General features: G+C 40.0%; 1 protein-coding gene and 1 pseudogene across 6 annotated transcripts in view; both read right to left on the reverse strand.

Moving 5' to 3' along the window:
• The window catches only part of COL14A1 (collagen type XIV alpha 1 chain), a 242,075-nt gene extending 216,436 nt beyond the window's left edge, over positions 1 to 25,639 (reverse strand). For 2 of the 5 annotated variants that reach the window (XM_082364190.1, XM_082364193.1), the window contains exons 1-2: positions 25,429 to 25,639; positions 8,321 to 8,446 (exon numbers count right to left, since the gene is read on the reverse strand). In XM_082364190.1, the coding sequence (XP_082220316.1) occupies positions 8,321 to 8,408 (88 nt within the window). In that variant the 5' untranslated portion in view covers positions 8,409 to 8,446; positions 25,429 to 25,639. Of the gene's footprint in view, positions 1 to 8,320; positions 8,447 to 23,875; positions 24,181 to 25,428 lie in introns of those variants that run through there. The other 3 variants (XM_082364191.1, XM_082364189.1, XM_082364192.1) reach the window with 3 other exon arrangements.
• Positions 8,454 to 12,814, reverse strand: LOC309614646 (protein limb expression 1 homolog pseudogene; annotated as a pseudogene). The gene has a single exon. The product of its transcript is annotated as a protein limb expression 1 homolog pseudogene (transcript).
• Positions 25,640 to 26,439: the final 800 nt, after the last annotated feature.

The following is a 26,439-nucleotide window of genomic DNA, read 5'->3' on the forward strand; positions in this document are numbered from 1 at the left end:
TAAAGAAGATAACGGATATAATGCATTATGATAGGTGGCCAATAAATGTTTGTTCCCCTCCTCTTTTACTTCATCTAATGGATGATCTCAAAAGCTTATTTAATATTCACAAAAATACATTGCTATCCCAATTTTATATATAAGGGATACAAGGAGAAGCTAAGAGATTCATCCAAATTCACATACTGGTGCACGACAATCTCTGACCTCAAACAAGATGCTCTGTTTCTTCAGGAGAAGATTTATATTAAGAAGTCACCCTTCACTTAGCTAGAAGAATGAGTAATTTAACACTACAAACTCTCCACTCATCTGAAATCAGCAAGAACTGAAGGACACAATCTTAAGAGTAGTATTCTCTCTCTACTTGCCCTTTACTACCTCTTAGTAGAGAATGCTAGTCACGCAAAACAGAAACACAGGCTTCCCATTCTCAATCTGACATGAATGAAAGAGTCTACATTTCTCTGGCTTATGGAGAAATATGGATTTATCATAAGAACTGCTATGTTGAACTAGAAAAGGAAGTTGGCTAAACCTAACATTTGGATGAACAGAGAAACTATTACTGTTTGGCTTCGACTGGAACTTGGGGAGAAAAATCTATTTATAGATAGGTTCTTATTACTTATAGAAGAAAATTAAAAATAAAAGTTTTTAAATGTTAAACAACACATCCAGTTTCTGAGCCAAATCTTGCCAGTGGGCTGGTAGACATCCTTGGCCAAGCTTATCGTAAGGTAATCATTTTTGCTCTTTTTTTTAAAAACTGAGTACACAGTATAAAGTTTACTAAAGCCCTGACAGAGGCTTCTGGTGTGTATTTTTAAGCATTTGTAATGATTTCTAGCTTTGTTTTAATTGAACTTAGTTTTTGAAATCTAGTATTTGTATTACTGGGATCTGCATTTTTTTTTTCCTTTTTTTTGGCCACACTTACAGCTTGTGGGGTCTTCCCTGGCCAGGGATTGAACCCAGGCCTCCGTAGTGAAAGCCCAGAATCTTAACCAGTAGGTCACAAGGGAAGTCTGGGATCTGCACTTTTATTTTTGATTTCTGCTAATTCTTATAAAGTATGTCAGGGGTTGGCAAACTACCACTCATGGGCCAAATCTGGTCCATTGCCTGCTTTTATAAATAAAGTTTTATTGGAAGACAGCCATGCTGATTTGTTTACATATTGTCTGTGGCTTATTTCACACTGCAATGGCAAAGTTGAGTAGTTGTGATAGATACCGTATAGCCCACAATGTCTGGAATATTTATTATCTGGCCTTTTGCAGAAAAAGTATGCTAACCTCTGAAATAAGTGCACAATATATATAAAGTGTGCAAAGTGACATTACTAGATAAACATGGTAATCCTGAAAAAATGGCAGTGTTGGTGCTGAAATAGTCATTCATCAGTAGAGCAAGGAAGTCTAAATGTGATAAAGTGTTTAAAGAGTGCTAATGTCTAATGTTTGGAATTTAAGGCTGTAGAAAAGTCAGATGCAAGAACCACCACTCCCTTCAAAGTGAGGCTCACTTGTTTGGAAAGGAATGGAACTTGACTCTTTGTACGGTCAAATAGTTTTAAAACACTTGGAGTTAATGACCATATTTCCAACTACTTCCTGCAACACATAGGGATCAGTTGGGAAGAAAAATTCTCTCTTGTTTTAAGCACTGGCTTTGTTATAATTTGTTACAGCAGCAATAGAGAACTAATACAGCCAGTATTAAAAGGTATACAGGAAACTAACTCTCTCCTCCTAATCAACCTAATGCACTTTACCTCTTAGTCTCTGCATGTAATTCTTAACTTTCCCTCTACAGAGAATGTGAACCTCCATTGGCCCAAATAACTGTTTATACCTGGATTATTCCAGTATTCTCTTTTCAAGACAAGTTATTAAATGAATTGGAACACAGAGAATGTAATGGTGTGTTGGCTGTAGGGGAAAAATATGTATACCATGACAGAATGGTGGCACCAATACTGTCTCAGAACTTCACAGTAAATCTATACTTGGTTCTAGCAGTGTTTGTTTTGGATGGTTACAAAAAGGAACCACTGAAGATAAAGTAACTGTCACTTAAAAACTTCAAAGCATATACATTTGAGACTTTGCATAGGGGCTACATTTCACTTTATAAAGACCTCTGTGTTAACACATTTACCCATACTTTTTGCTGTTATTAGTAGTCAAATATATTTGGAAGTTTGAGAATATTTTCTTTACTGCTGTTTTCACCATCTTTGTAATAGATCATGAGATTATAACATTTTAGATTCTAAGCAAGATAAAAAGAACTCTCTAGCATATCCCAGAGTAAATTTCCCTCAAATTTTAATTTCTCCTATTTATAAAACAATACTTTTAATACATTTACCAATACATTTAATTAAAAAATGACTGAGATAAAAAGTTAAGGTCTTCTGTTATTTGTTTGTGGTTTTTAAGACCACTTGGAAATATAATACAAATACTTCTCTGCTGTTTGAAGGTTTTTTGCTTAATAAATATAATAGTTTATTCCACCAGTATAGCACCCTAAACTATGTTTTGAAGGGGAAAACACTCTCAGTGCCCATACTGCTCCATTTCTAACAGTCAGAGATTTTTGGTTGCAAATAAAAGAAACTTTCTCTGGCCAATTTAAGCAAAAAATGTATTTACTGGTAGATAATGAAGTAGGTCATATAATTATAGTAAAAGTTAAATAAGCTTTGAAAGTATAGGAATCTGGGAACACTCTGGATACAGTTTCTAGGAACTAGTGACCATTTTTTCTTAGGGCATGTCTTTGGAATGAAATGACTGGAGCTATTTTCCATCCTTCCATCACTGGACACAAGTTTCAGATTCTTGGGAGAGTTGGCCTGACTGGTTTGAGTCATTTTCTCACCCCTTAGCCCAGAGAGGAAGTCTGGTGGATACAGCAGCCAAGGCTCCGTGTGGTGTGGGAGGGAGTGTTGTTCCTTGGAAGAAAACCAAGAGACTGTTAGAGATGCAAGAGGCAGACTTCCCTGGTGGTGCAGTGGTTAAGAATCTGCCTGTCAATGCAGGGGACAGGGGTTCGAGCTCTGGTCCGGGAGATCCCACGTGCCACAGAGTAACTAAGCCCGTGCGCCACAACTACTGAGCCAGCGCTCTAGAGCTCATGAGCCACAACAACTGAAGCCCATGTGCCTAGAGCCCGTTCTCCGCAACAAGAGAAGCCACCACAATGAGAAGCCCGCGCACTGCAACGAAGAGTAGCCCCTGCTTGCTGCAATTACAGAAAGCCCGCGTGCAGCAACAAAGACACAACTCAGCCAATAAATAAATAAATAAATTTATAAAAAGAAAAGTGAGAAGGGAGGTGATCGTGAGTAGGGAAGAACAGAAGATCTTCATTTCAGTGTTCCTTTGTAAAAAGTAGTGTTTCAAGAAATTAATGAGAGTATTCCATTAGAAAGATTTCAGTTGAGTTGAGTTGAACTGAAGTGAAAGAAACGAAGGAAGGAAGGAAGGAAGGGCAGAAAATTAGTCCTTTAATACATATTCATATTATGAAATAAAATTTCTTAACTACCTGATAACAGTGAGTCTGACAGAATGACATAAACATTCTTTTTCTGCCTACAAGATTTGATTTCTATGAGAATGATTGCAGTGAAATTCTCTGAGTTTTTTTTATTTTATTTTTTTAATATCTTTACTGGAGTATAATTGCTTTACAATGGTGTGTTAGTTTCTGCTGTATAACAAAGTGAATCAGCTACACATATACATACATCCCCATATCTCTTCCCTCTTCCGTCTCCCTCCCACCCTGCCTAGCCCACCTCTCTAGGTGGACACAAAGCACCAAGCTGATCTCCCTGTGCTATGCGGCTGCTTCCCACTAGCGATCTATTTTACATTTGGTAGTGTATATATGTACATGCCACTCTCACTTCGTCCCAGCTTACCCTTCCCCCTCCCTGTGTCCTCAAGTCCATTCTCTATGTCTGCGTCTTTATTCCTGTCCTGCCCCTAGGTTCCTCAGAACCATTTTGGTTTTTTTTTTAGATTCCATATATATGTGTTAGCATATGGTATTTGTTTTTCTCTTTCTAACTTACTTCACTCTGTATGACAGTCTCTAGGTCCATCCACCTCACTACAAATAACTCAATTTTGTTTCTTTTTATGGCTGAGTAACATTCCATTGTATATATGTGCCACATCTTCTTTATCCATCATCTGTCAATGGACACTTAGATTGCTTCCATGTCCTGGCTATTGTAAATACAGCTGCAATGAACATTGTGGTACATGATTCTTTTTGAATTATGGTTTTCTCAGGGTATATGCCCAGTAGTGGGATTGCTGGGTCGTATGGTAGTTCTATTTTTTGTTTTTTGAGGAACCTCCACAGTGTTCTCCATAGTGGCTGTATCAATTTACATTCCCCCCAACAGGGCAAGAGGGTTCCCATTTCTCCACACCCTCTCAAGCATTTATTGTTTGGAGATTTTTTGATGATGGTCATTCTGACCGGTGTGAGGTGATACCTCATTGTAGTTTTGATTTGCATTTCTCTAATGATTACTGATGTTGAGCATGTTTCCATGTGTTTGTTGGCAATCTGTATATCTTCTTTGGAGATATGTCTATTTAGGTCTTCTGCCCATTTTTGGATTGGGTTGTTTGTTTTTCTGATATTGAGCTGCATGAGCTGCTTATAAATTTTGGATTTTAATCCTTTGTCTGTTGTTTCATTTGCAAATATTTTCTCCCATTCTGAGGGGTGTCTTTTCATCTGCTTTATGGTTTCCTTTGCTGTGCAAAACCTTTTAAGTTTCAGTAAGTCCCATTTGTTTATTTTTGTTTTTATTTCCATTTCTCTAAGAGGTGGGTCAAAAGGATCTTGCGGTGATTTATGTCATAGAGTGTTCTGTCTATGTTTTCTTCTAACAGTTTTATAGTGTCTGGCCTTACATTTAGGTCTCTAATCCATTTTGAGTTTATTTTTGTGTATGGTGTTAGGGAGTGTTCTAATTTCATTCTTTTACATGTAGCTGTCCGGTTTTCCCAGTACCACTTATTGAAGAGGTTGTCTTTTCTCCATTTTATATTCTTGCCTCCTTTATCAAAGATAAGTTGACCATATGCACGTGGGTTTATCTCTGGGCTTTCTATCCTGTTCCGTTGATCTATATTTCTGGTTTTGTGGCAGTACCATACTGTCTTGATTAATGTAGCTTTGTCCGAAGTCAGGGAGCCTGATTCCAACAGCTCCGTTTTTCTTTCTCAAGATTGCTTTGGCTATTCGGGGTCTTTTGTGTTTCCATACAAATTGTGAAATTTTTTGTTCTAGTTCTGTGAAAAATGCCATTGGTAGTTTGATAGGGATTGCATGGAATCTGTAGATTGCTTTGGGTAGTAGAGTCATTTTCACAATGTTGATTCTTCCAATCCAAGAACATGGTATATCTGTCCATCTGTTTGTATCATCTTTACTTTCTTTCATCAGTGTCTTATAATTTTCTGCATACTGGTCTTTTGTCTCCTTAGGTAGGTTTATTCCTAGGTATTTTATTCTTTTTGTTGCAATGGTAAATGGGAGTGTTTTCTTAATTTCTCTTTCAGATTTTTCATCATTAGTGTATAGGAATGCAAGAGATTTCTGTGCATTACTTTTGTATCCTGCTACTTTACCAAATTCACTGATTAGCTCTAGTAGTTTTCTGATGCATCTTTAGGATTCTCTATATATAGTATCATGTCATCTGCAAACAGAGACAGTTTTACTTCTTCTTTTCCGATTTGGATTCCTTTTATTTCTTTTTCTTCTCTGATTGCTGTGGCTAAAACTTCCCAAACTATGTTGAATAATAGTGGTGAGAGTGGGCAACCTTGTCTTGTTCCTGATCTTAGTGGAAATGGTTTCAGTTTTTCACCATTGAGAACGATGCTGTGGGTTTGTCATATATGGCCTTTATTATGTTGAGGTAAGTTCCCTCTATGTCCACTTTCTGGAGGGTTTTTATCATAAATGGGTGTGGAATTTTGTCGAAAGCTTTTTCTGCATCTATTGAGATGATCATATGGTTTTTATCCTTCAGTTTGTTAGTATGGTGTATCACATTGATTGATTTGCGTATATTGAAGAATCCTTGCATCCCTGGGATAAACCCCACTTGATCATGGTGTATGATCCTTTTAATGTGCTGTTGGATTCTGTTTGCTAGTATTTTGTTAAGGATTTTTGCATCTATGTTCATCAGTGATATTGGCCTGTAGTTTTCTTTTTTTGTGGCATCTTTGCCTGGTTTTGGCATCAAGGTGATGGTGGCCTCGTAGAATGAGTTTGGGAGTGTTCCTCCCTCTGCTATATTTTGGAAGAGTTTGAGAAGGATAGGTGTTAACTCTTCTCTAAATATTTGATAGAATTCGCCTGTGAAGCCATCTGGTCCTGGGCTTTTGTTTGTTGGAAGATTTTTAATCACAGTCTCAATTTCAGTGCTTGTGATTGGTCTGTTTATATTTTCTATTTCTTCCTGGTTCAGTCTCAGAAGGTTGTGCTTTTCTAAGAATTTGTCCATTTCTTCCAGGTTGTCCATTTCATTGGCATATAGTTGCTTGTGGTAATCTCTCATGATCCTTTAAATTATTTGAGCTTAAAGAGAATCTTCCCTCTCAAAAAATACAGCACAACAAAATAAAAATACCCCTGTTCTTTCAGTAACAAGGCTAACCCTGCAGTCGAAGAAGATAACAACTGGACCCTCCTTGGTCTTCTCGTGAAATCCCTGTTTGGGATGTTTATATATTCACAAATGTTGTAATTGGCCGTATCCCACATAGGAAGCCTGACTTCACTATAGAAAAGATGAGTTTGTTGGCTCGCTCTGGGTTCTTGGTGTGTGCCAGAAATCAAGCTTTACACTTAATTTTTGTCTTTAAAGATTTTAACTGACACAAATTAACTTTTGAGTCAAGTTCATGCAAGCATTTATATTTATTATAGAGTTAAGTATATGTATTGAAGCACCTCCTTTGTGCTTGCAAAAAGAAAAATCATGGTTCTGGTATTAAATGTACACACATTTTTGTTCCATGAGATAAGAATAATTATTTCTCCACTGCACTGACAGTGTTTCTGTCAATCTTGCTGCCTTTGCTTTGGCACAAGTCCCAGTGCCTTCCATACAGGGAAAAAGGAGCTAACTTTGAAGTTCAAACCTGTGACCTCAGGCCTGTTTCTTTCTTAAGTAACATATCTTCCTTTCAATGTTTTTCCCCTAAAAGCAAAAACCTAAAGGAAATATAAAGTTTGTGTCTAACCAAGATTTTCTTTTAATGATTATAGAATATTTATGCATATCTAGGCAATAGATGGGGGTCCATTGATAAAAGAAAATGGTGGTATTGTTTTTTGCTAGTTGTTGTAATGGGACTGTAGTCATATAAACCATTTGTAAATTGTTTTAAAAACAAGTTGAATATTGATGGATTTGGTTGTTGCCTTTGCTACACACTTTATTTCCTCAAGTAGTTCAGTTGAAGCCAATGCCACTATGGGTTCTAAAGCACCGTCCGTGTTGTCTGGGCATGATCTGTGGTATCTGGGCATGGTCAATGTTATCCTCATTACTTCTCCTGGAGGTTCAGAAGGTTGGCCTATTGACTGAAAAGACGTTGTGGGCTATAAACTCAGACCACATTTAAAGAACAAAAGCCTGGGTAGAAGGTGCTACAAAGATTTCTAATCTTTAACCTAGGAATCCTGATTGTTGTTAACTTCTTTGCCCTCCTTGCAATGTCAAGACACTTGGGGTGCAGATAGAATCAGTTGGCCCTCTTAGAACTGACTAGACTGAAGCCTCCATTCTGCTTCTTATACTTTTCCACTCGATGCTTCCCAGGATGCCCACTTCCTGTCACCCAGGTATGAAGTGGCAGAAATATTTTGTTGACAGTCTTTTTAAGAGACAAGGCATGATCGAGATACATATATACACACCTTATAGCCCCTTATTAACAGAATTGATTTTGCAAATTTGACTTTACTGATTAAATTTGTATGACATATTCAGAAGCACATTAAAAATGAGCTGTTTAACCAACTGCCACAAAATTAATATGCTCAGTCACTGGTGAGGTCGTAACCTTCATCAAAGTTGTGCCACATTTCTACAATGTAAACAGTTAGTAAAACCGAGTAAAAGCCAACATATGACCCTGCCTAAAATCACAGCTGAACCAGTGAAGCACTCTTAAGGTAAATAAAATAAAAAATGATAATCAGAACCAATATGGCCAGACTCCCAGACCCTAATGATTATATTCAACTTTTCCATTACCTTGACCCTGGACATTGGTGCAAAAATAAGCAATTGCCAAAAAAGCTGGAAACAGCCAGTGCTGCATCTTGCACTGAAAAATCTTCATTTTATTTCCTGCTTTTCACATGGGATGTAACATCAGTCCTAGAAACAGAGAACACAGAGATATTTTGAGAAGACTTAAAATAAATTATATGCAGTCATCTAAGACAAACAAGCCAACATGTATTAGTATTGTCAGGAAGTAACTCATTCCTTAGGGCATTGTATATTTCACTCTAAAACATACACTGATAAAAGAAAGATTTTTGAGAAGATGTTGTAAATGAAGAGAATTATTAGAAATATTTGGGCGAGAAGTTCAAAAGGTACTCTGTGACTCTTTTGTAAGGCAAAAATAGCACAATGAATTTCCCAGATGGATAAATTCCAAAAGTTGGCCTGAAATGAGCCTTATAATCAGACAGTTACAACTCCCTTGCCAGTCATAAGTATAGATATACAGGACGATTCTTCTAGTGATCAAGGAGCATTTGAAAAACCACTTTGTGCGATTATTAAATCACCACTGAGCTTTCACTTCATTGGGCTGAATAACCCTTAATCTTTTCATCTTTTCTTATAATTTTTTTCTCCATGTGTGAATCTAAAACTCTTCCAAGATCATCCTTTTCATTAGAATATCAATAAAAGAAAAGCTCCAAGAAAAGGTGAAAGAAATAAAAAAGGGGGAAATTAAGGAAGGAAAAGAAGGAAGGAGGGAGGGTAGGAAGGACGGAGGGAAAGAAGAGGGGGGAAAGTGTGAATGTTTGGGGTTAATTTAAAAGGCCAGTCTACAAGTGCTTGACTACAATTCTATTGCAAGCCATTACAGAGGAGAAATTCTGAGCCTTTACCTCAGAAATTAAGACATCTCAAAAGTTTTCTTCTATCCAGGGCATTTTTTGAAGTAGGTATGATTATAATATTGATTTACAGATAAGGAAAATGAGGCACAGAGAGTTTCCCCAAGTCACATAGATAGTGAGTTCAGGATCCAGGATTTCAGCCCACACAGACAATCAGACATGGTAGAAGCATCTTAGGAAAATGCTTCTAAAGTATCACACTTCATATCGCTTTCTTTTCACTTTAAAATATCTTTTCTCACTCTGAATACAAAAATAATGAGTTTAATCATAGAAAATTAGAAAATACAAGAAAGCACAGCAAAGAGTATGTGCGAATATTTGCTGATGACATAAATGTCCTGTTACAATATGCATGGCAATATCGCAACTTATTTATTATCTAGCTTTATTTGGAAATTTAGATTGTTTCTAAATTTCCCTACTACATGTAACACTGCAATGACAATCCTTATTCACATCTCTTTGAATACATGACTATTGATTTCTTTGGCTAAATTCCCAATTGTAGAACTGTTGGGTAAAACAAGATGTTTTTTTTAAAGGTTTTTAAAACATAGGTACATAATGTCTTACACTGATTGCCACTTCTATCAGCATCTTATATGAGTACCAAATCACATCACTTCCATCATCACAGGGGTTCATTGCTTTCAACATATCCTGATTTGACAGGTAAAATGTGATTATCAGAATATCACCTTAATTTGTTTTTTTTTATAATCAGTAAAATGTAACATTTTGTGTTTGTTAGCTACTTATACTTTTTATAAAATACCTGTTCATATATTTCACCCATTTTCTCATTGATTTGTAAGAACTCTTTATATATTATTAATTTTAACATATATACTGCAGTATTTTTCAAGTTTGTTTTTGACCTTTCAATTTTGTTTTATTGGGTCAAGATTTTTTTTTTTTAATCAAGGCATCTGATTTGATCTTTTTCTTTATGGTTTCTGATTCAGTGTCATGGGTAAAATCGTTTTTTCCATCTCAAGGTATATTTCTAGTTATCTTAATTTTTTAATTCCAGTTGTGAATGGAAACCTGATTATTTTTTAATACAGAAAAGATAGTGATTTTTATCTGTTTATTTTATAGTAGGCCACCATTCTGAACTCTTACTCTATATTTTTTCAATTTAATCTCTTGTATTTTCCAGGTTGACAATTGCAACCCCCGTGTGTGTGTGTGTGTGTGTGTGTGTGTGTGTGTGTGTGTGTGTGAGTGTGTGTGTGTTTAATTATATAGGCCAGGAGTTTTAAAACCATTATCTTACAAGGAATGCCTCAAATATTTCATCATTAAGTATATTGCTAGTAGTTAGATTGAGATATATTGTCTCTTTCTGTTAAAAAATAAATTCTTGACTTTTTACTGGGCATTTTTTTTCAACCAGGAATGAATGCTGAATCTTGCCTTTTTGCTGTTTCATCTATGGAGACGTTCATGTTTTTCATCTATACCTCTTAGTGTAATTCATTACTTTGGTAGTGTCTAGTATTAATCTATCCTTGAAACACAGAAATAAATCCTGCCTGTTCATGGAAATTACTGTGGGGTTTTTTTTAACTTTAATGTAATTATAATGGTTTTAGCTTTCAGCCAAGCCATTTTCAAATAGATGACAGAGTCATATTATTTCTTTCAAGAAGATTCTGTAACATTTGAGCTATTGGTTGCTTATGGTCTAATTAAACTCTTCAAACTGAAAGGATGGAAGCAGAATTGTTTGAAATAACAAAGACAGCAATAGAGCAAAAGAATCCTTCTCTCTAACTCCTAAGGAACTAACCAAATGCAAGCACTCTTTGTTAAATGTTAATGATTTTTCAAATGTTTTAAACTTTAAAATACCTATAATTTTCTCTGTTATAGATATATGTCTGTGGTGGCAGAAAATAAAAGTAAATGAATTCAAGTTACCTATTTGCAAATTAAAAATGAATATAATTGATTGCAGGACTCAAAAACTGGATATTAATTCTTCTTGAGAAACAAGAGTGAGTACTATTCTAGGTGACATTTATCCCCGAATGGAAGAGTATGGGTTTTAAAAAATTATTATTACAGTGATATTGTATGCCACATTAAATTTATCTAGTATTTTCATACTATTACCTCTTCAAGAACTTTGATAGATCCGGATAAAACCCCTTCTGTAGCTTTGGATTATATCTAGCGGAGCTATCTTTTAGTTTCCAAAGCTTGGGAGGAGACTCTGACCCTTGCATGTTTTTTAAAGCAATCAATATTGCTTATTTAATCCAAGTATTTGTAACATTGCTATCATGTTACTTTTTCCCAATCCTGGCTGCTGTTCTTTTGAGAGATGCTGCTACACTGGCACGTTCTTTGAAACAACATATGTAATCTAGTGAAGCGCATGTCAGCCAGGCTTTAGGCTGGAGCCAGTCCTGGGAAATATTTTTCAAACATTCCTGCTTCCATCCTTTCAGTTTGAAGAGTTTAATTAGAAAACTGCACTGAGTGAGTACTGAGTCCTATAAGAGTGAGTCCTACTATTCTCAGATTCTGTGAATAAAATGAGTAGGAGGATTAGTACAGCCTTCAGGTAGCAGCTATAGATGCTAAAACCTCTGATGACCTACTTCAGTGAGCTTTCACATGTTAGGATCTGGTCTCTGCCTTCCTTGGGGGCACCTGGGGCCTGGCCTTGCTAGCAATACCACACCGGGCTCTGAGGCTCAGCCGATCATCTCTGGGTGAGGAAGTGTGAAGGCCACTGTAGATCTCAGTCAAGGCTAAGATAGTGATTTCTTTCTTTTCTATGTAAAATCATAGTTATCCCGCTTTCTTGGCTTCCTCTAACTCCCCCAAGGCCATTCATTGCTCTTGAGAAAGGATTCCTTTTTCAAGGACCCTCGTTCCTCCATGATCCAGTCCAGCACCATGTGACTGTTCATCTTTTCATCCAGGGAATACTGGAAATAGTAGATGACTTCCTGTCAGGAATGCTTTGTTTCACAAAGGGCTTTTTGGCTTCCTTTCCAGTGCAATAGTTGGAAAACGGTCATCAGCTCTTGAAATAAACATGGTTGTCCCAGTGTTTAACTAACATGGAGTCATAGGCTTTGATGCAGATGCTGGAGTCATCAGTGCATCTAGCGTGCCTCTGATGCCGCAACTGTTTCCTGAATACTTTCCATAATGAATTCTTTGGTGTGATCCTTCTAAAGGGCAGCTCACTGAAGAAGGAGTTGACTGGGACAACTTTAGCGGCATCCCATCAGGCCTCAGCTCTACCTAAGCAGCACTGAAAATTGCCAAAACAGTGTCCCCCTGGGAGGGTCACATAACTCACGAAGGAAGGTCTAGGGGATGACATGGACCTGTAGACCACTGCCGCTTCACTTGGGAGTGCAACCCTTTGCTGCTGCTTGCTTTTCCAAAGTTCCTGTAACACTGAGACAATACTGAAGTCTTCAGAGGTGAGAGCCAGATCTCTCTGAGGCAAGAGCTGAGCAATGTAGTGTCTGAGGGATTCCAAGGTTATGTCCACCTTCAGTCTGCAATGTAAGCCTTCTGCAGAGCACTCCCAGGCTTGAATTCTTTCAGTCCTGGACTGAGTCTGTGCAGCTCACTGACGCATTGGATTACCAAAGAATCCCTTTAACATCTGCCAATCAGACATTTTCCAGAGTCTAAAGACTCCTCAGGGCACCCTCCTCCCGGGCTAACTGATCTTTGTTGTATCAGTATATTATTGTTTTTATATCATGTTGACTTTGTATAGCTGCTTTTTTGGATCTATGTTAATAACCAAAATTGACTAAGAGTTTTCTTTTCTTAAAAGGTTTGGTGTCAAGATTATTCTAGCTTCATAAAAAAAAGTTAGAAAGGTTTCCATTTTTTTATTGTGCCGTAATAGTTTAAGTAGCATGAGAATGATCTACTCTATGATAGCCTATGAATAATTTGAGGGAGAAAATCATATGGGCCTATTCCCTTTCTGAAGCTAATTCCTACACAACTTTAAAAATATATTTTGCCTTATTTATAAATCTACTTAGCTTTTTTATTTCTTGGTTCTAGTTTGGATGTTTTCCCATAAAGTTATTCTTTTAATTTTGATTTTCAAATTGATTAGCACAGAGTTGTGTGATCTCCCAAATTACAACCTATCTTTTCTTGTTATAGCTCCATTATCAGTATTAAAGTGATGTGTTTCTGACTTTCTCTTTTCTCTCCAAAATAGATAAGCTATATATATTTGTCCAGATTGTAATTTTTTTGAGAATAGTTTTTTTTATTTGCCAATATTATTTTTTGATTTCTAATTTATTTAGTTCTGTATTTATCTTTGCTTTTCTGCTCTTTTTTTAATATTTATTTTATTTATTTATTTATTTTGGCTGAGCCGGGTCTTTGTTTTGGCACGTGGGATCCTTTAGTTGCAACACGCGGGCTCATAGTTGCAGCATGTGGACTCTTAGTTGCGTCATGCACGTGGGATCTAGTTCCCCAACAAGGGATGGAACTCGGGCCCCCTGCATTGGGAGTGTAGTCTTACCCGCTGGACCACCAGGGAAGTCCTGCTCTTATGTTTTTAATTTTTGTTGTTCTTTTTATTTAATCCTTAATTAATGTAATATTCTTTATTTGAGGCCATAATTTTTCTCTGAATATGCTTTGGCAGCAACATACAAACTTTAATTTCCTTTTTAACCCAAGAGTTATTTCAGTGAAGGTAGCAAAGCATAATTCTATGAATCTTCAAAACAATATGATTCAATATGATTCATGTACTTAAACTTATTCTGGTTTTATTCCAGAGTGATACAGTATGTCCAGAGGAATAAATTAATTATATTCCTTCAAGCAATCATTCATTAAAAAAATTTTTTGGCAACCACTTTTTATAATATCCAGTGACAGTCTAGTGTGCAATTCTTTTGTATTGCCAATTAAAGGAAGATCCACATGCTTTGATAATCATAGAAATAATCAAGTTAAGATCCTATAAAAAATTTAAAGAATGTATTCATTTGTATTTAGGGATCTAAAAAACATCTCCCCCAACCAGCCTACCATACTTCCAAAATGCTAATTACTAAAGAATATTTTCTTAAATTAAGACTTTCACATACTGGAAGCCCCTTAAAATTCAATGGAATAGGCAACACATTGAGTGACTACTTTGTATGTAATATATATGGCATTTTAGTCTGGATGAATTTATTATTAATTTATTACAGATTAATAAACCAACTATTTGTCAGAGCACAGAAGAAATGGGACAAATGGAGAGTGAATTTAGATAAAATACAGGGGGAAAGGCCCTGAGGCATCTAGAGAACCCTAACCCCACCCAGGCAAGTAGAACAAGAGCAGGTGGGTTATCCAAAGGAATGTGAATCACTCTTTTGTTCTTTTGTATACAGAAGGCTTGAATACAGGGGATTTGAAAGGATAGGGGAGTAGGCGTCAGCCCTATCATGATCAAGACCGTGATACCCAAAGAAAACCACAGAAGTAGAATCACTCTATCAACTCAAATGAAATATTCTTTCTAAGATTTTGTTCCCCAAACATAACCACAGGTTTCATCCAGGAACAGGACAAAGGGAAGGAGAGGTAAGAAAACAATTTGTCTTTTTGGCATGCCCTTTAAGATCAGGGACTTTTATCAGATATCACACAATACTATGTTAACATAGTAGAGAAAGTCCTTTTACAAGCCACAGTCCAATAGTCTTTCTCTTTCTCATCAAAACACTGCAGTTCCTGTGTCCAGGTGTTTTGAAGCAATACTTAACATGCCACATTAGAAGTTAATCTGCATTTCACATAATTTAAATAAATAAATAAACAAACCAATGAATTAGTGCTACCCTAATCTTGGCGACCTTTTTTGAAAACTGCGTATTATTTATATGGAAAAAAAACTGTAGCCCTAGCTTATCTTTAAATTCTTCCTTTTTTGTTGTTTATTTTAAATTAGGATGAGTAATACCATATTGGGAGAAGTGGAATTTTAGTTTTCCCAAGGTTTTCTGCCAAGTCTCTTTTTTGGACAGTAAAATAGGGGCAAGAAAAAAATCCCAATTCCTATTAAAGTGCCATGAGATATTTTAACATTTACCAAAATATCAAAGCCTAATTTGTTGAAACTTTGCCTAAAACCTTGCACAAAACAAATAACTCTGCCTTAATTTTTTTTTTTTTTTGGTTTAAAAACATCATGTTAGAAGTGGCTATCTAGCTCTAAGTTCGGAAGGTATAAACCCAATTTGGGGAAAGTTGATAATCTTTAGTACAAGTTTTCTCAGAACACTGTCACGGGATTATGTAATCAGTAACTTAAAACTATCCCCATTAGGACTAATTGACCCTTCTTCTACTTCATATGTTTGTTTTATTTAATCGCATTTATACAACCAAGTTTAACAAGGAGCAAAGCCCCTGTGCAAGCCAGTTTTATCAAAATCCCTTAAAATATTTATCCTAAAGTTTTTGTAAACTTCTCATATAAACACACACACACACACACACACAGACTTACACACATATATACCCAAACCTTGGATAATGTTCTACTCAGTCAGTGCTGACATACAAAAAACCATAAACTTAAACAAAATTGTTGCCAGCCAACTGGCACACCAGGCCCTGAGAGAGACTGTTATTTGTAATATCAGAATCTTCATTCCAACAATCACTAATGAGAGTCCTACTATGTAACCAAAGCTCTCTACTCTAAGGGAGATACAAAATTTCATACTATATGATCCCTGCCTTCAGTCAACTCACTTACAGTTTTATTGAAAAAGAAGACTGCAAGCAAATATATTGCCAAGCTAAATGAAATAAGTATGAAATAGAACAAAGAGTTAGCACAAACTGGAGGTATGAATAAAAAAACTGGGAGCTAGGAAGACAGATCTGCCAATAATTTGCTAGGGGTCCTTGACTAACTAGTTTGACCACTCCATGACTTGATTTCTTTATCAGTAAAATGTGCAAGTGAACATCTGCCTGATAGGATGATTGTGATAATGTAAATAATGTACTTAGAAACACAGGAAGCTCTCAAAAAGTTCTAACTAGTAACATGTTAGGAACAGGTTGCAAGGACACAAAGGAAAAGGGAATGATAATCATCAATGAATTTACTACTTGGGTAGATACTAAAGGAGGAAAAGACTCAAGAAGTGTTTATCAGGACTTCTCTGGTGGTCCAGTGGGTAAGACTCCGCACTCCCAATGCAGGGGGCCCAGGTTTGATCCCTGGTCGGGGAACTAGATCCCACATGCATGCTGCAACTAAGAAGTCCGCATGCCGCAGCTAAGAAGTCTGCATGCCACAACTAAGAGTCCACATGCCACAACTAAGTCCACATGCCACAACTGAGTCCACATGCTACAACTAAGAGTCTGCATGCCACAACTAAGAGTCCTCAGGCCACAAGTAAGAGCCCACATGCTACAACTAAAAGATCCTGCATGCCGCAACTAAACATGCCACAACGAAGATCCCACGTGCCATAACTAAGACCCAGTGCAGCCAAAATAAATATTAAAAAAAAGAACACTTTATCTCCACCATCTAATGAAGGTTGTGGGACTAACTTGGCATAAAGGTTTAGGCAAAAACGGAAGATCCAAATAATGACAGAGGCACAATTATTTGCATGGGTGAACTACTTTAAACTTTTCTAATTACATTCCTATCCATTTTTTATCATTTTCCAGATGACAGCTCTATACAGGTTCAAAATAATCAACCATCTGAAGATCTGGAAGATTTGACTTAAGAGCAATTCATTGACTAAAAAGAAGACTTAGCAGTTTTAGTTAACAAGCCCATGCAAAGAAGATTTGAAAGAAATGGGAATGATTAAGCATGATTTAAGCCTAGGAAAAACAAGAATCAGAGGCACATAATGGATGTCTTCAAATATTTGAAGGGCTTTCACATAGAAGACAAAACAAGATTATTTTGTGCAGCTTCTGCAAATAGAACTCGAATCAATGGACCGAGCCACAGAGATGCGGATTTGGATATAAAAATTCTCTAACAACTAGAATGCCTTCTTCACTTTTATTAGAAGTTCTGAGGCAGAAGCTGGCTAAGTTTTACCCATGAGAGGTGTTATAGAAGAGACTCCTCGATTTGTGGGCAGGGGAACTGGACAAAATGACCTTTAAGTCTGAACTCTTTCTGGACCTCTACATTATTAATACTTTGATATCAATTTTATAGGAGAATTTTACAGTGAATTGATGATCTAGGTCATACGGATTTACAGATAAGAAAGCAAAGACTAAAAACAGGGCTAACGTCTTAGCCCAGTGTGTTGACATGTTTAGTATTCCTTATTTCATCTCTCTAGTGAAAATACCACCCTCCTTACACCCAGAATAACCAAAAGGGTTTTCAGGATTAGTTCATGAGGTCCACGTAAAAACAAGCCCTAGAGGAAGTCAGTGGTTATCACTCTTCTCTGTTAGCATCAGGACACAGGAGAAAACAACTCTAATTTAGAAATAAAGACCTAGTTGTGTTACTATTAGCTTGGTGACTAGCCTTTTTCCCCCTGCAAGAACTCCCCACTGTGCATGGCATTGTGATAAGAAATCAAGTGGAAAGCCACAATCTTATTAGCATGAAGTGTCAAAGGGTAGAAGAGTTCAGGAATGCCAGAGACTGGAAATTGAGAAGGAGTGCGTCAGAAAAGAGTGAGCCACAAGTAGGGGGAATCAACTCTGCATAAAAACGGCCCTTGGGACTTCCCTGGTGGTCCAGTGCGTAAGACTCTGTGCTCCTAATGCAGGGGGCCCGGGGTTCAATCCCTGGTTGGGGAACTAGATCCCACATGCATACGGCAACTAAGAGTCCACATGCCGCAACTAGGAAGCCTGCATGCCACAACTAAAAGATCCCACACCTGGCAATGAAAATCCCATGTGCTGCAACTAAGACCTGGCACAGCCTAAATAAATAAGTAAATAAATAAATAAATATTATAAAAAAGAAAAAAAAAGTCCCTCAAATTCTGGACAATTCAGAATAAAGGGTCAATTAATCAAGAAAAGTTAACAATCATAAATGAGTACGCGCTTAATAATAGAGTTTCAAAATACACAAAGCAAAAACTGATAGAACCAAAGAAATAAATAATAAGCAAAGTTAGAGATGTTAACAATCCCCTCAGGAACTGACTGAACAACTAGACAAAATATCAGTAAGAATATAGAAGATGTGAACCACTCTATCAACTAGTAATTGATATTTATTGAACACTACATCCAAAAACTGCAGAATATTCTTTTTTAAAGAAATTTCTTATAAAATAGGTCATATTCTGCATCCTAAAATGAGACAATAAATTCCAAAAGACTCAAAGTTTGCAGAGTATGTTTTCTGACAACAACAGAATTAAATTAGATATCAATCATAATAAAATATCTTTACAAATTCAAAATATTTGGAAATTAAACAGCATGCTTCTATTTAATCCATGGGTAAAAGGAGAAATCACAATGCAAATTTTTAAAATAGTTGGAAGGGAAAAAATATAAAAAGATAACACATGAAAATTTGTGGGATGCAACTAAAGGATTAGAGAGAAATATTTACATAAAAAAAGAAGAAATTTAAAAATCAATGATCTAATTTTCTACTTAAAGAAGCTAAAAAAAGAGCAAATTAAAATCCTAATTAAGTTGGAAAAGGGATTAATAAAGATAAGCATAAAAACCAAAAATACATAAGATAAATATTAGTAAAAATTAACAAGGCCAAAATTTGCTTCTTTAAAATATTAATAAAATTGAAAAATCTTTAGAAAGAGTGATCAATCTCCAACAGACTGCATTGGCCTCTTATTCCATTATAACTCTCCAGCTAACTTCATGGCCCCAGTAACTTTACTTCCTTTGTCTTGGGTAACATAATACATCTAGATGGGCAGTTTAACCCATAATCAAAAAAGTTCAAAGTGCATGACAGTCAATCAATAAATATTGATTGATTTAATGATCAATGATTGAATGACCAGGGCTGATGTGTACAGTTCACAGTTGATGCACCGCACAACTTGCAACTGGCCTAGGGCAAGTAATGCTTGAAATTAGCAGACATTCTCTCCAACTTGTATGCAAAACTGTTTTCCAGAGGAAAGGATACTGTTTTCTTCTCCCAATAGCATGGGTCTGCCCAGAGGTACCTTTTTCTAGTTCACAGAAACACCCCATGTAGGATCATAGCAGCCCAGTGAATGGCTCAAATGCAAGGGATATGTCTGCAGATCACCCTCAGAAATGTAGCTGTTCAGTCTTAAACTAGGTTGCTGTAAGTCCTACATGGCAGAAGGCAGAACCACTCCAAAAGTATGGCAAATTGGAGACTCTCCTTGACTCAGGAATGTTCTATTACCCGCCATTTTTTTTTTAAGGACTGACATAGCTTCTTGGTCAAAGAAATGAGAGTTGCTTTTAAAGAAACTCTCTATCTACAAGCAGCATAAAGGGCAGCTGCACATCTCAGTGTAGACATCTCATCCTTTAGGAAGGCTTCCCTGATCTTCCAAGTATGGGCCAGATGCTCCTTCTGTGTTTCCTACAGTAGTAATCTTTATTTTCCATTCTAAACCTACAGTAGAACATCATTTTTTGATATCGATTCAGTGTGCTCCCCTTTGCAAAAGCAGACAGAAAGCCATTGAGGAGGAAATCTTTATCCAGTAAAAGATCCCCTGAGCACCTCTAGTTATAGACACCACCTGTGAAACTCAGATGAACTCAGCCAAGCCTGGCCTCCCTCTGGATCAATTTTCATAAACAACCCAGGTTATCTCTGGGAGGAAAAAGACTAAACACTTCTCCCTAAAATTAAAAGTTAGGGACCCTTGCCGGTGAGCTCCAACAAAGGCCCACTGGCAGAAAAGTTCTTCTAGAGCATTGATTTTAAAAAATTACCTTGAAGTATAAAATAAAAATTAAATTAAAAAAAATTACCTTGAAGAAATGTGGAGTCTAGACTCGAAGCCCCAACTTAAATAGACACTCAGTTCTCAGAATTTCCTGAGAATTTGTGCCTATCTAGTCACAATCCCCTCAAAAAGTGGAGCAGAGAAAGAGAGAAGAGGAAATGTGGGAAGAAGAAGGAAAAAGAAGCAGGAGACAAGAGAAACCAGTTTTGTGTTCCCGACTCTGTACTAAATAATTTTAGGCCTTAAAACATAGGGTGGCTATGTTATCCCCGTTTTCTAGAAGAGAAAACTGAAGCCCAGAGAGGTTAAGGAACATGGGCAGGGGCACAGAACAAGCAAGTGTAGATTTCACCCACACCTCTCTGCCTTCCATCCTCCGTTTCAGCTCCCAGACTTGTATGGCCTCAGCTGATGTCATCCATTTACAGTCACACACCCTTGAAGTAAAGGGTCACTTCACCCTTCCCCACCAAAGAAGCTGACGGAGAAATGGGGTCTGGGTTCAAATCTCATACAGACTTTTCTTAATCATGTATCTGGCACTTGCTGGCTTTGCAACCCCAGGCGAGGTAGTTTACATCCCCAAAGCTCAGTGATCCTATCTCTAAAAGAAGGAGAATATTTACTTCCACAGGTAACTGGGGGGCTTAAACATGTTTCTGAAAAAGAAAAGGGCAGGTACCCAACAGGGACTCGAAACACATGCCAGCACTTCCTCGCACACACCCATCTCCCCACTAGAACAGGATAAGGCTTGGTCTTCACAAGGCTTGTTCTATATAGAAGAGTAACTGGGGCCCTGCCACTTTTTATTTAGTTAGTTACCAAAGAGAAGGAGAAACAAGAAGAGACTGTTTTCCTGCCGTCCAGCGCTATCAGAGGCAAATCTGTCAAAGAGGAAGTTTGTTTTTGTCCCTTTCCCTTAAACTTTCCTCTTCTCCCCTCCCCCACCCCACCCATCCCACTGTTCCCCTTGGTCATTTATCATTTGTTCTCTACAGACTGTCATAATCCCAGATAATTTGTTAGTTCCAAACACCACCACCTCAGCCTGCAACAATTCAGGAAGGCCCTTGTTCTTTAAAGGAACCTTGGGTTACACTCGACTGGCCTGGAAAACAGCAGTCATTTGGCTGAGTTTGTATTAAAACGACAGCAAATGTGGCTCTAGAGTCACATAACTGCAAAGATTCTCAGCTCAAAACAGGCAAAAGATCTTTGTGTATTACTAGGTGACACTAGGAAGTATTTAAGAGTCAAAGGGAATGTACCCCAATGAGCCCTTTTTTGCTGGGCTGGGGCTTGTTCCAGTGCCCCTCAAATCATACGAATTTGCTCAGCCCTTTCTTTAAGGCCAGCCCTGGCTGATTCCAAAAACCAAGAGTTTCATGGAAGGCCCAGAGTTCTCTGAAATCCACAGCTGGACCATTAGCAGCAGGAAAAATGCCAAAGGACTCCTCCCATCAATCCTAAAGCCTGGGACCTGCCCAAAACCGCTCCAGGAATCCTGATGGGTTCCAAGGAATCCTTCCCAGGGAATTACTGAGAGGCCTCACCGGTGTGGTTCTTGTCCTTTCAAAGGGACCCCCAGGAGGTCAGGGATGTAGCGGAGATTCAGGTCTGTCCTGGCTCAGGGCTCCCCAGGCAGAAGGAGGCGATGCCCAATGCTTAGTGAGAGAGTATCCTGTACATAATGGATAAACCTTGAAAACATTTTACTAGGTGAAAGAAGCCAGTCACAAAGGATCACACACATATTGTATGCTTCCATTTACATGAAATGTCAGCAGAAAGTAGATGAGTGGTTGCCAAGGGTGTTGGGGGGGCGAGGTTGGGAAGAAATGGGGAGTTTCTGCTAATAGGTACAGAATTCTTTTTTTTTTTGGAGTGATAAAAATCTTCTAAAATTGATTGTGGTGATGGTTGCACAGCTCCGTGAATATACTAAAAAACCACCGAATTGCACACGTGTGTGGTATATGATCTATATCTCAATAAAGCTGTTTCTTCAAAAAAATACTATCCTGAAGTCTATCTTACAGTAACCACACCCTTGGGACCAGGTTCAAAGGAAATCCATCCAAGTTGCTCTTTTGAAACAACTCAAAATCCAAATGCTATCCATGCATTAATTCATTCACTCATTTTACATTTACCCGTAAGTTCTCTGTGGGCAGAACTGGACCACCTTGTCAGAAACACACCACCAGCTCTCCCCACTGCATCCAGCTTAAGCCGGTTTGCTGGATGTGAGCAGGGCCTCTTTATCACATGCCGCAACCAGGAAGGGCCCCCCCTTGACTCTCCGTAGCTGAGGAGCCCCAGAGCCTGTAAGAGGGGAGTTTCGGGGAAACTCTTTCTCATTTCTGCTCCCCACAGAGCCACCAATGTCTTATCCTCATATTTCTTTGTTTCTGCCCCCTCCCACCCCCTTCTACTGCTGCAAAATTTCCAGAAGGGAATCCAAAACTTCCAGAGGGAATGAGTCTCTCAGCTGTAGCTCCAGAAGCAGTTTTCGGGGAGGGGGAGGGGCAGATCCAGGCCGCTGTGAGAGCTGCACGCAAGCTCCATTTGCACAGTTGCCCTAAGGACAAGCAGAAAGCCTAAGCACAATGCGCGACCCCGGGTCAATGCTGAGCTTCGAGCGCCACAGGGCGGAGCCTCCCACAGAGGACCCAAGAACCCAGCTCCTGAATCAGAGTGCCCGTGTCCTGCACTTGCAGGCAGCGTTCAGACCCTTGCTTAGGACTAAGGCCACTCCAGTGGCACAACGCCGGCTCCCCTTGGCCGGGCCCTAACCCTGTCTTGACTGTGCGCTGTGCACGCTAAAGCCAAGCTCGGCCAGATGCACCTCCGCCCAGGCGCTGCGTACTAGAGCGCTTGAAGCCGCGAGCAGTTCAGAGGGATGAAAGGGGCGGGTGGGGGGATGGGGGGGGTTGGAAAAGCCAGGGCAGAGAAGACCCTCCAGCACCACAGCCTGGTGGTGCATCTGAAAGCTGCAACCTCCTGGGTCCAGACACCAAAGTAAAACGCGCGAAGCATCCGGGTTTCCTGGCGTGGACGAGCTATCACTACGTGGAAGAGCTATGACTACTGCCAACATCCTGCATCGAGGCACTCCATTTGCTTCCTCCTCTTTTCGCTAGCACCTGGTCCCCAGCGCGGGTCACCCACGGGGATCTAGGTGAGTTTCGTACCCCATGGTCTCCATCGACTGTTTTCCCAAGCGACCCTTAATACAATCGAAATAAAAACAGCGTGCTTTCTGTTTACATACAGCTCTCCAAAACAATCCCTAAGCCCCTTTCTCAACGGAATGGTCGCCTTTACGAAGCCCCTTCTACTTGGAAATTCTGGAGTCTCCACTGTCTCGAAGCCAAACACGCTCCTTCCCGCCGAGCACTCACAGCGCCCAAGTACAAGGGGGAAAGCCCCTGAGAGCAACCCAGGGCATCTTCACTGTCTACATTTGCATCACGCAGTGCCTCCAATCTCTCTGCCCAGTGACCCCCTGCGAAGAGGCACCCGGGTGCACCTTCCCATCGCACCTCAAACGTCCCCGGGCCATCCCAGGCGCGCGTGAAGAGAAGGTCCATGGAATTGCACGGCGTCTGCAGGTGGCTCGCCCTCTCCACTTTCCCTTCCTCAAGAGTAGACTTTTCAAAGCCGACCCGAAAGAAGAGCAGAGAAAGATTGGAACTGACCTGTGCAGGATGAGATTCCAGCCCAGGTAGGGGACCTCTCCGTGCCTAGGGAAGATCCAAGTTCCGCCGCGAATTGGTTCTTGGCGGCGCACGGGTCTCGCGCGCTTCCCGCCGTGCGCCCCTTTCAATTAGCCTTTCTCCCTCTCCCTCTCCCTCTCCTCTACCCGCCTCTGCTCCCACCCCCCGCCGCTCAAAGCTGCCTCCTCCTCTCCAGAGCTTCCCTCCTGCTAGGCGCCCGGGATCAGATAAGAGGAAAGGAAGGCCCGCTGGCAGCCAATTATAGAGCGGAAGGTGGCTGCGGGGGGAGGTGGGAGGCAGGCCTAAGTCCTTAACGCACCCCCCCCCCCACTTCTCTCCTCCTCTTCTCCTCCAGCCCGGCCCCACTAGAGATGCTCTGAGGGGCCCGCCCAGCGCCAAAGGCGCGCCAGCCCAGACCTGGCGGCCGCCCCAGGTGCGGGCCGCAGCCGGGTGAACGGTGCCGGGAAAGAGCCGCTTTTGCCCCTCCACTCGCACCGAGGCTAGCGTGCGGCTGGCTGCTTTGCGAGGTCTGCAGCCCTCGCGGACGCAGGTGCTGCGTGCCCGCTTCCCCATTCCCAAAGACCAGCCTCGTCAAGGACCCCGCGCTCGGGGGGCCGGTACCCGCTATAAAGGGGTAGCCTGCCTTGGGACTTCCCTGGTGGTCCAGTGGTTAAGACTCCGCGCTTCCACTGCAGGGGGCGCGGGTTCGAGCCCTGGTCGGGGAACTAAGATACCACCAAAAAACCCCCAAAAAACAAGGGGTACCCTTCCTCCCTTCCTTCTTCTGAACGAGGGCTATAAAATGCCAAAGCAGAGATGCTCAAACTTAAATGTGCAGGAGAATCACCTGCGAACGTTGAAATAGGTATTTTTGGTGTTTAAAAGGACGAATGTCGGCTGTGTCCGGTGGTTGGACTTCTTAAACTGCATATGCTCCCTCGCAGATATCCTGTTTCAACAGGTCTGGGCTGAGGCCAGGGACTCTGCATTTATCAAACACCCTGGTGGTTCTGATACATGCAGACCACCCTCCGAGAGGCTCTGCTTGAGCTGTGAAGCCCACGAGGCGCGCCAGAGCCCCGCGCCAGGTCTCCAGGGACTCAGCCCTGCGCGGTCATCCCCTGGGCCCCCTTGGAAAGTCATCCTCGTTACTCATTTTTTAACCTCACGAACAGCTTCCCACCCCCTCCCGCGGCGTCTTTACAATCCAGCTTGTTGTGTGCGCACAAATGTTGGGGGCTGGGAGGTATAAAAACTAAGTGTTTATCAAGAAGCCACTTTTGTGAGAAAATACCCTCTCGCCTTGGAAAACTGCAGAGGGTATTTCACCACCGTTAAAGGCTGGTGATGGCGAAGAGAGAAAGGGCAGGCGGTGCTCTTAAAAGGCCCCCGAACCTGCTACCACCCTGCTCAGCCCAGAATACAGAAAGAGGGGCTGTGACCCATCCAGCCCCTTTCAAGGGGGTCCTTCGGATATTCTAACCTTCCCAAGCCACCTCCTCTGCTTTCCCCGAATTTGCTGGTACTCGCATCACCTTGTCCACGCTCTGAACTTCCCCGCTTGTCCTGCGATTGGAGTGCAAAGGGCCCTCTGCAGCTCCCACGGCCGCCCTGCGTCTGTCGGTCCCTTTCCGAACGGGCCGCAGGTCTGCCACAGGACAGGGCCCGAGCTGGGCGCCGTTTTACTTCCGCGCTTCACTGACCGTGATTCTCCCGGGTCAGGCAGCCAGCGCGACTTTTTAGCAGACAGGGCCTAATTCCGAGGGTTCCATTCGCTGAGCTGCGAGCATGCGAGCGCCACCTGGTGTCTGCGACTGGGAGTTCGAGATAGGGCGGGAACTGGAAAGCTATCCATCCACCCTAGATTGACACGGAGGGACCAGAATTCCTGAAATTCAGTACTTATAGCTGGAGAAAACTACCACTTCAGTTAGATCTCCTTTCCTCTGACCACCCCCAAACGAGTGCCTACTACCATCATACTCTGTCCCCCCTTTTTCACTAATAAAATCTACTCTTGTGTTCTTCATTTTTAACAAGATATAGATGTCTAGTGTAAGCTTAGCTTTACGTGTAATTCCCTTGGGGGAGGTAGTGGCGTGTTAGCGTAAAGTTTGAGGCAAAGGGTGAGAAAAAGTGCTTGTGATGGAATTATAGATAATTGGAAATGAGGAATTCCCTGATGATTTTAAAATGTGAAATATACGTGCAAAAATCCATATACAGCAAATAGAAAGAATATTCCATAAAAATCTTATACGATAATGTATATTGATTTTGTTATGATTTAAAATGTTATTTTAAAAAAATTCTAAGTCATCCTTCTTTCATCTTTTAAACTTTTGACTTCTTGCATTTATTTCACTTTCAACATAGGCTGATAAATTTCAGTTAATGTTGAATCAGAATGGCTGGTTTTAATTAGTTTTCCACTTAGTTGCAGTTGTGTGTGTGAATTTCCAGCCCTTTCAAGGGAGTGTTTATTCAACATTTATCTTAAGGTCATCCCTCGGAGTTTAGAAGAATACTGAGAACTGAATCATAGA

The sequence above is a fragment of the Balaenoptera borealis genome (assembly GCF_965194805.1).
Source record: "Balaenoptera borealis genome assembly, chromosome: 17".
Taxonomy (NCBI): Eukaryota; Metazoa; Chordata; class Mammalia; order Artiodactyla; family Balaenopteridae; genus Balaenoptera; species Balaenoptera borealis.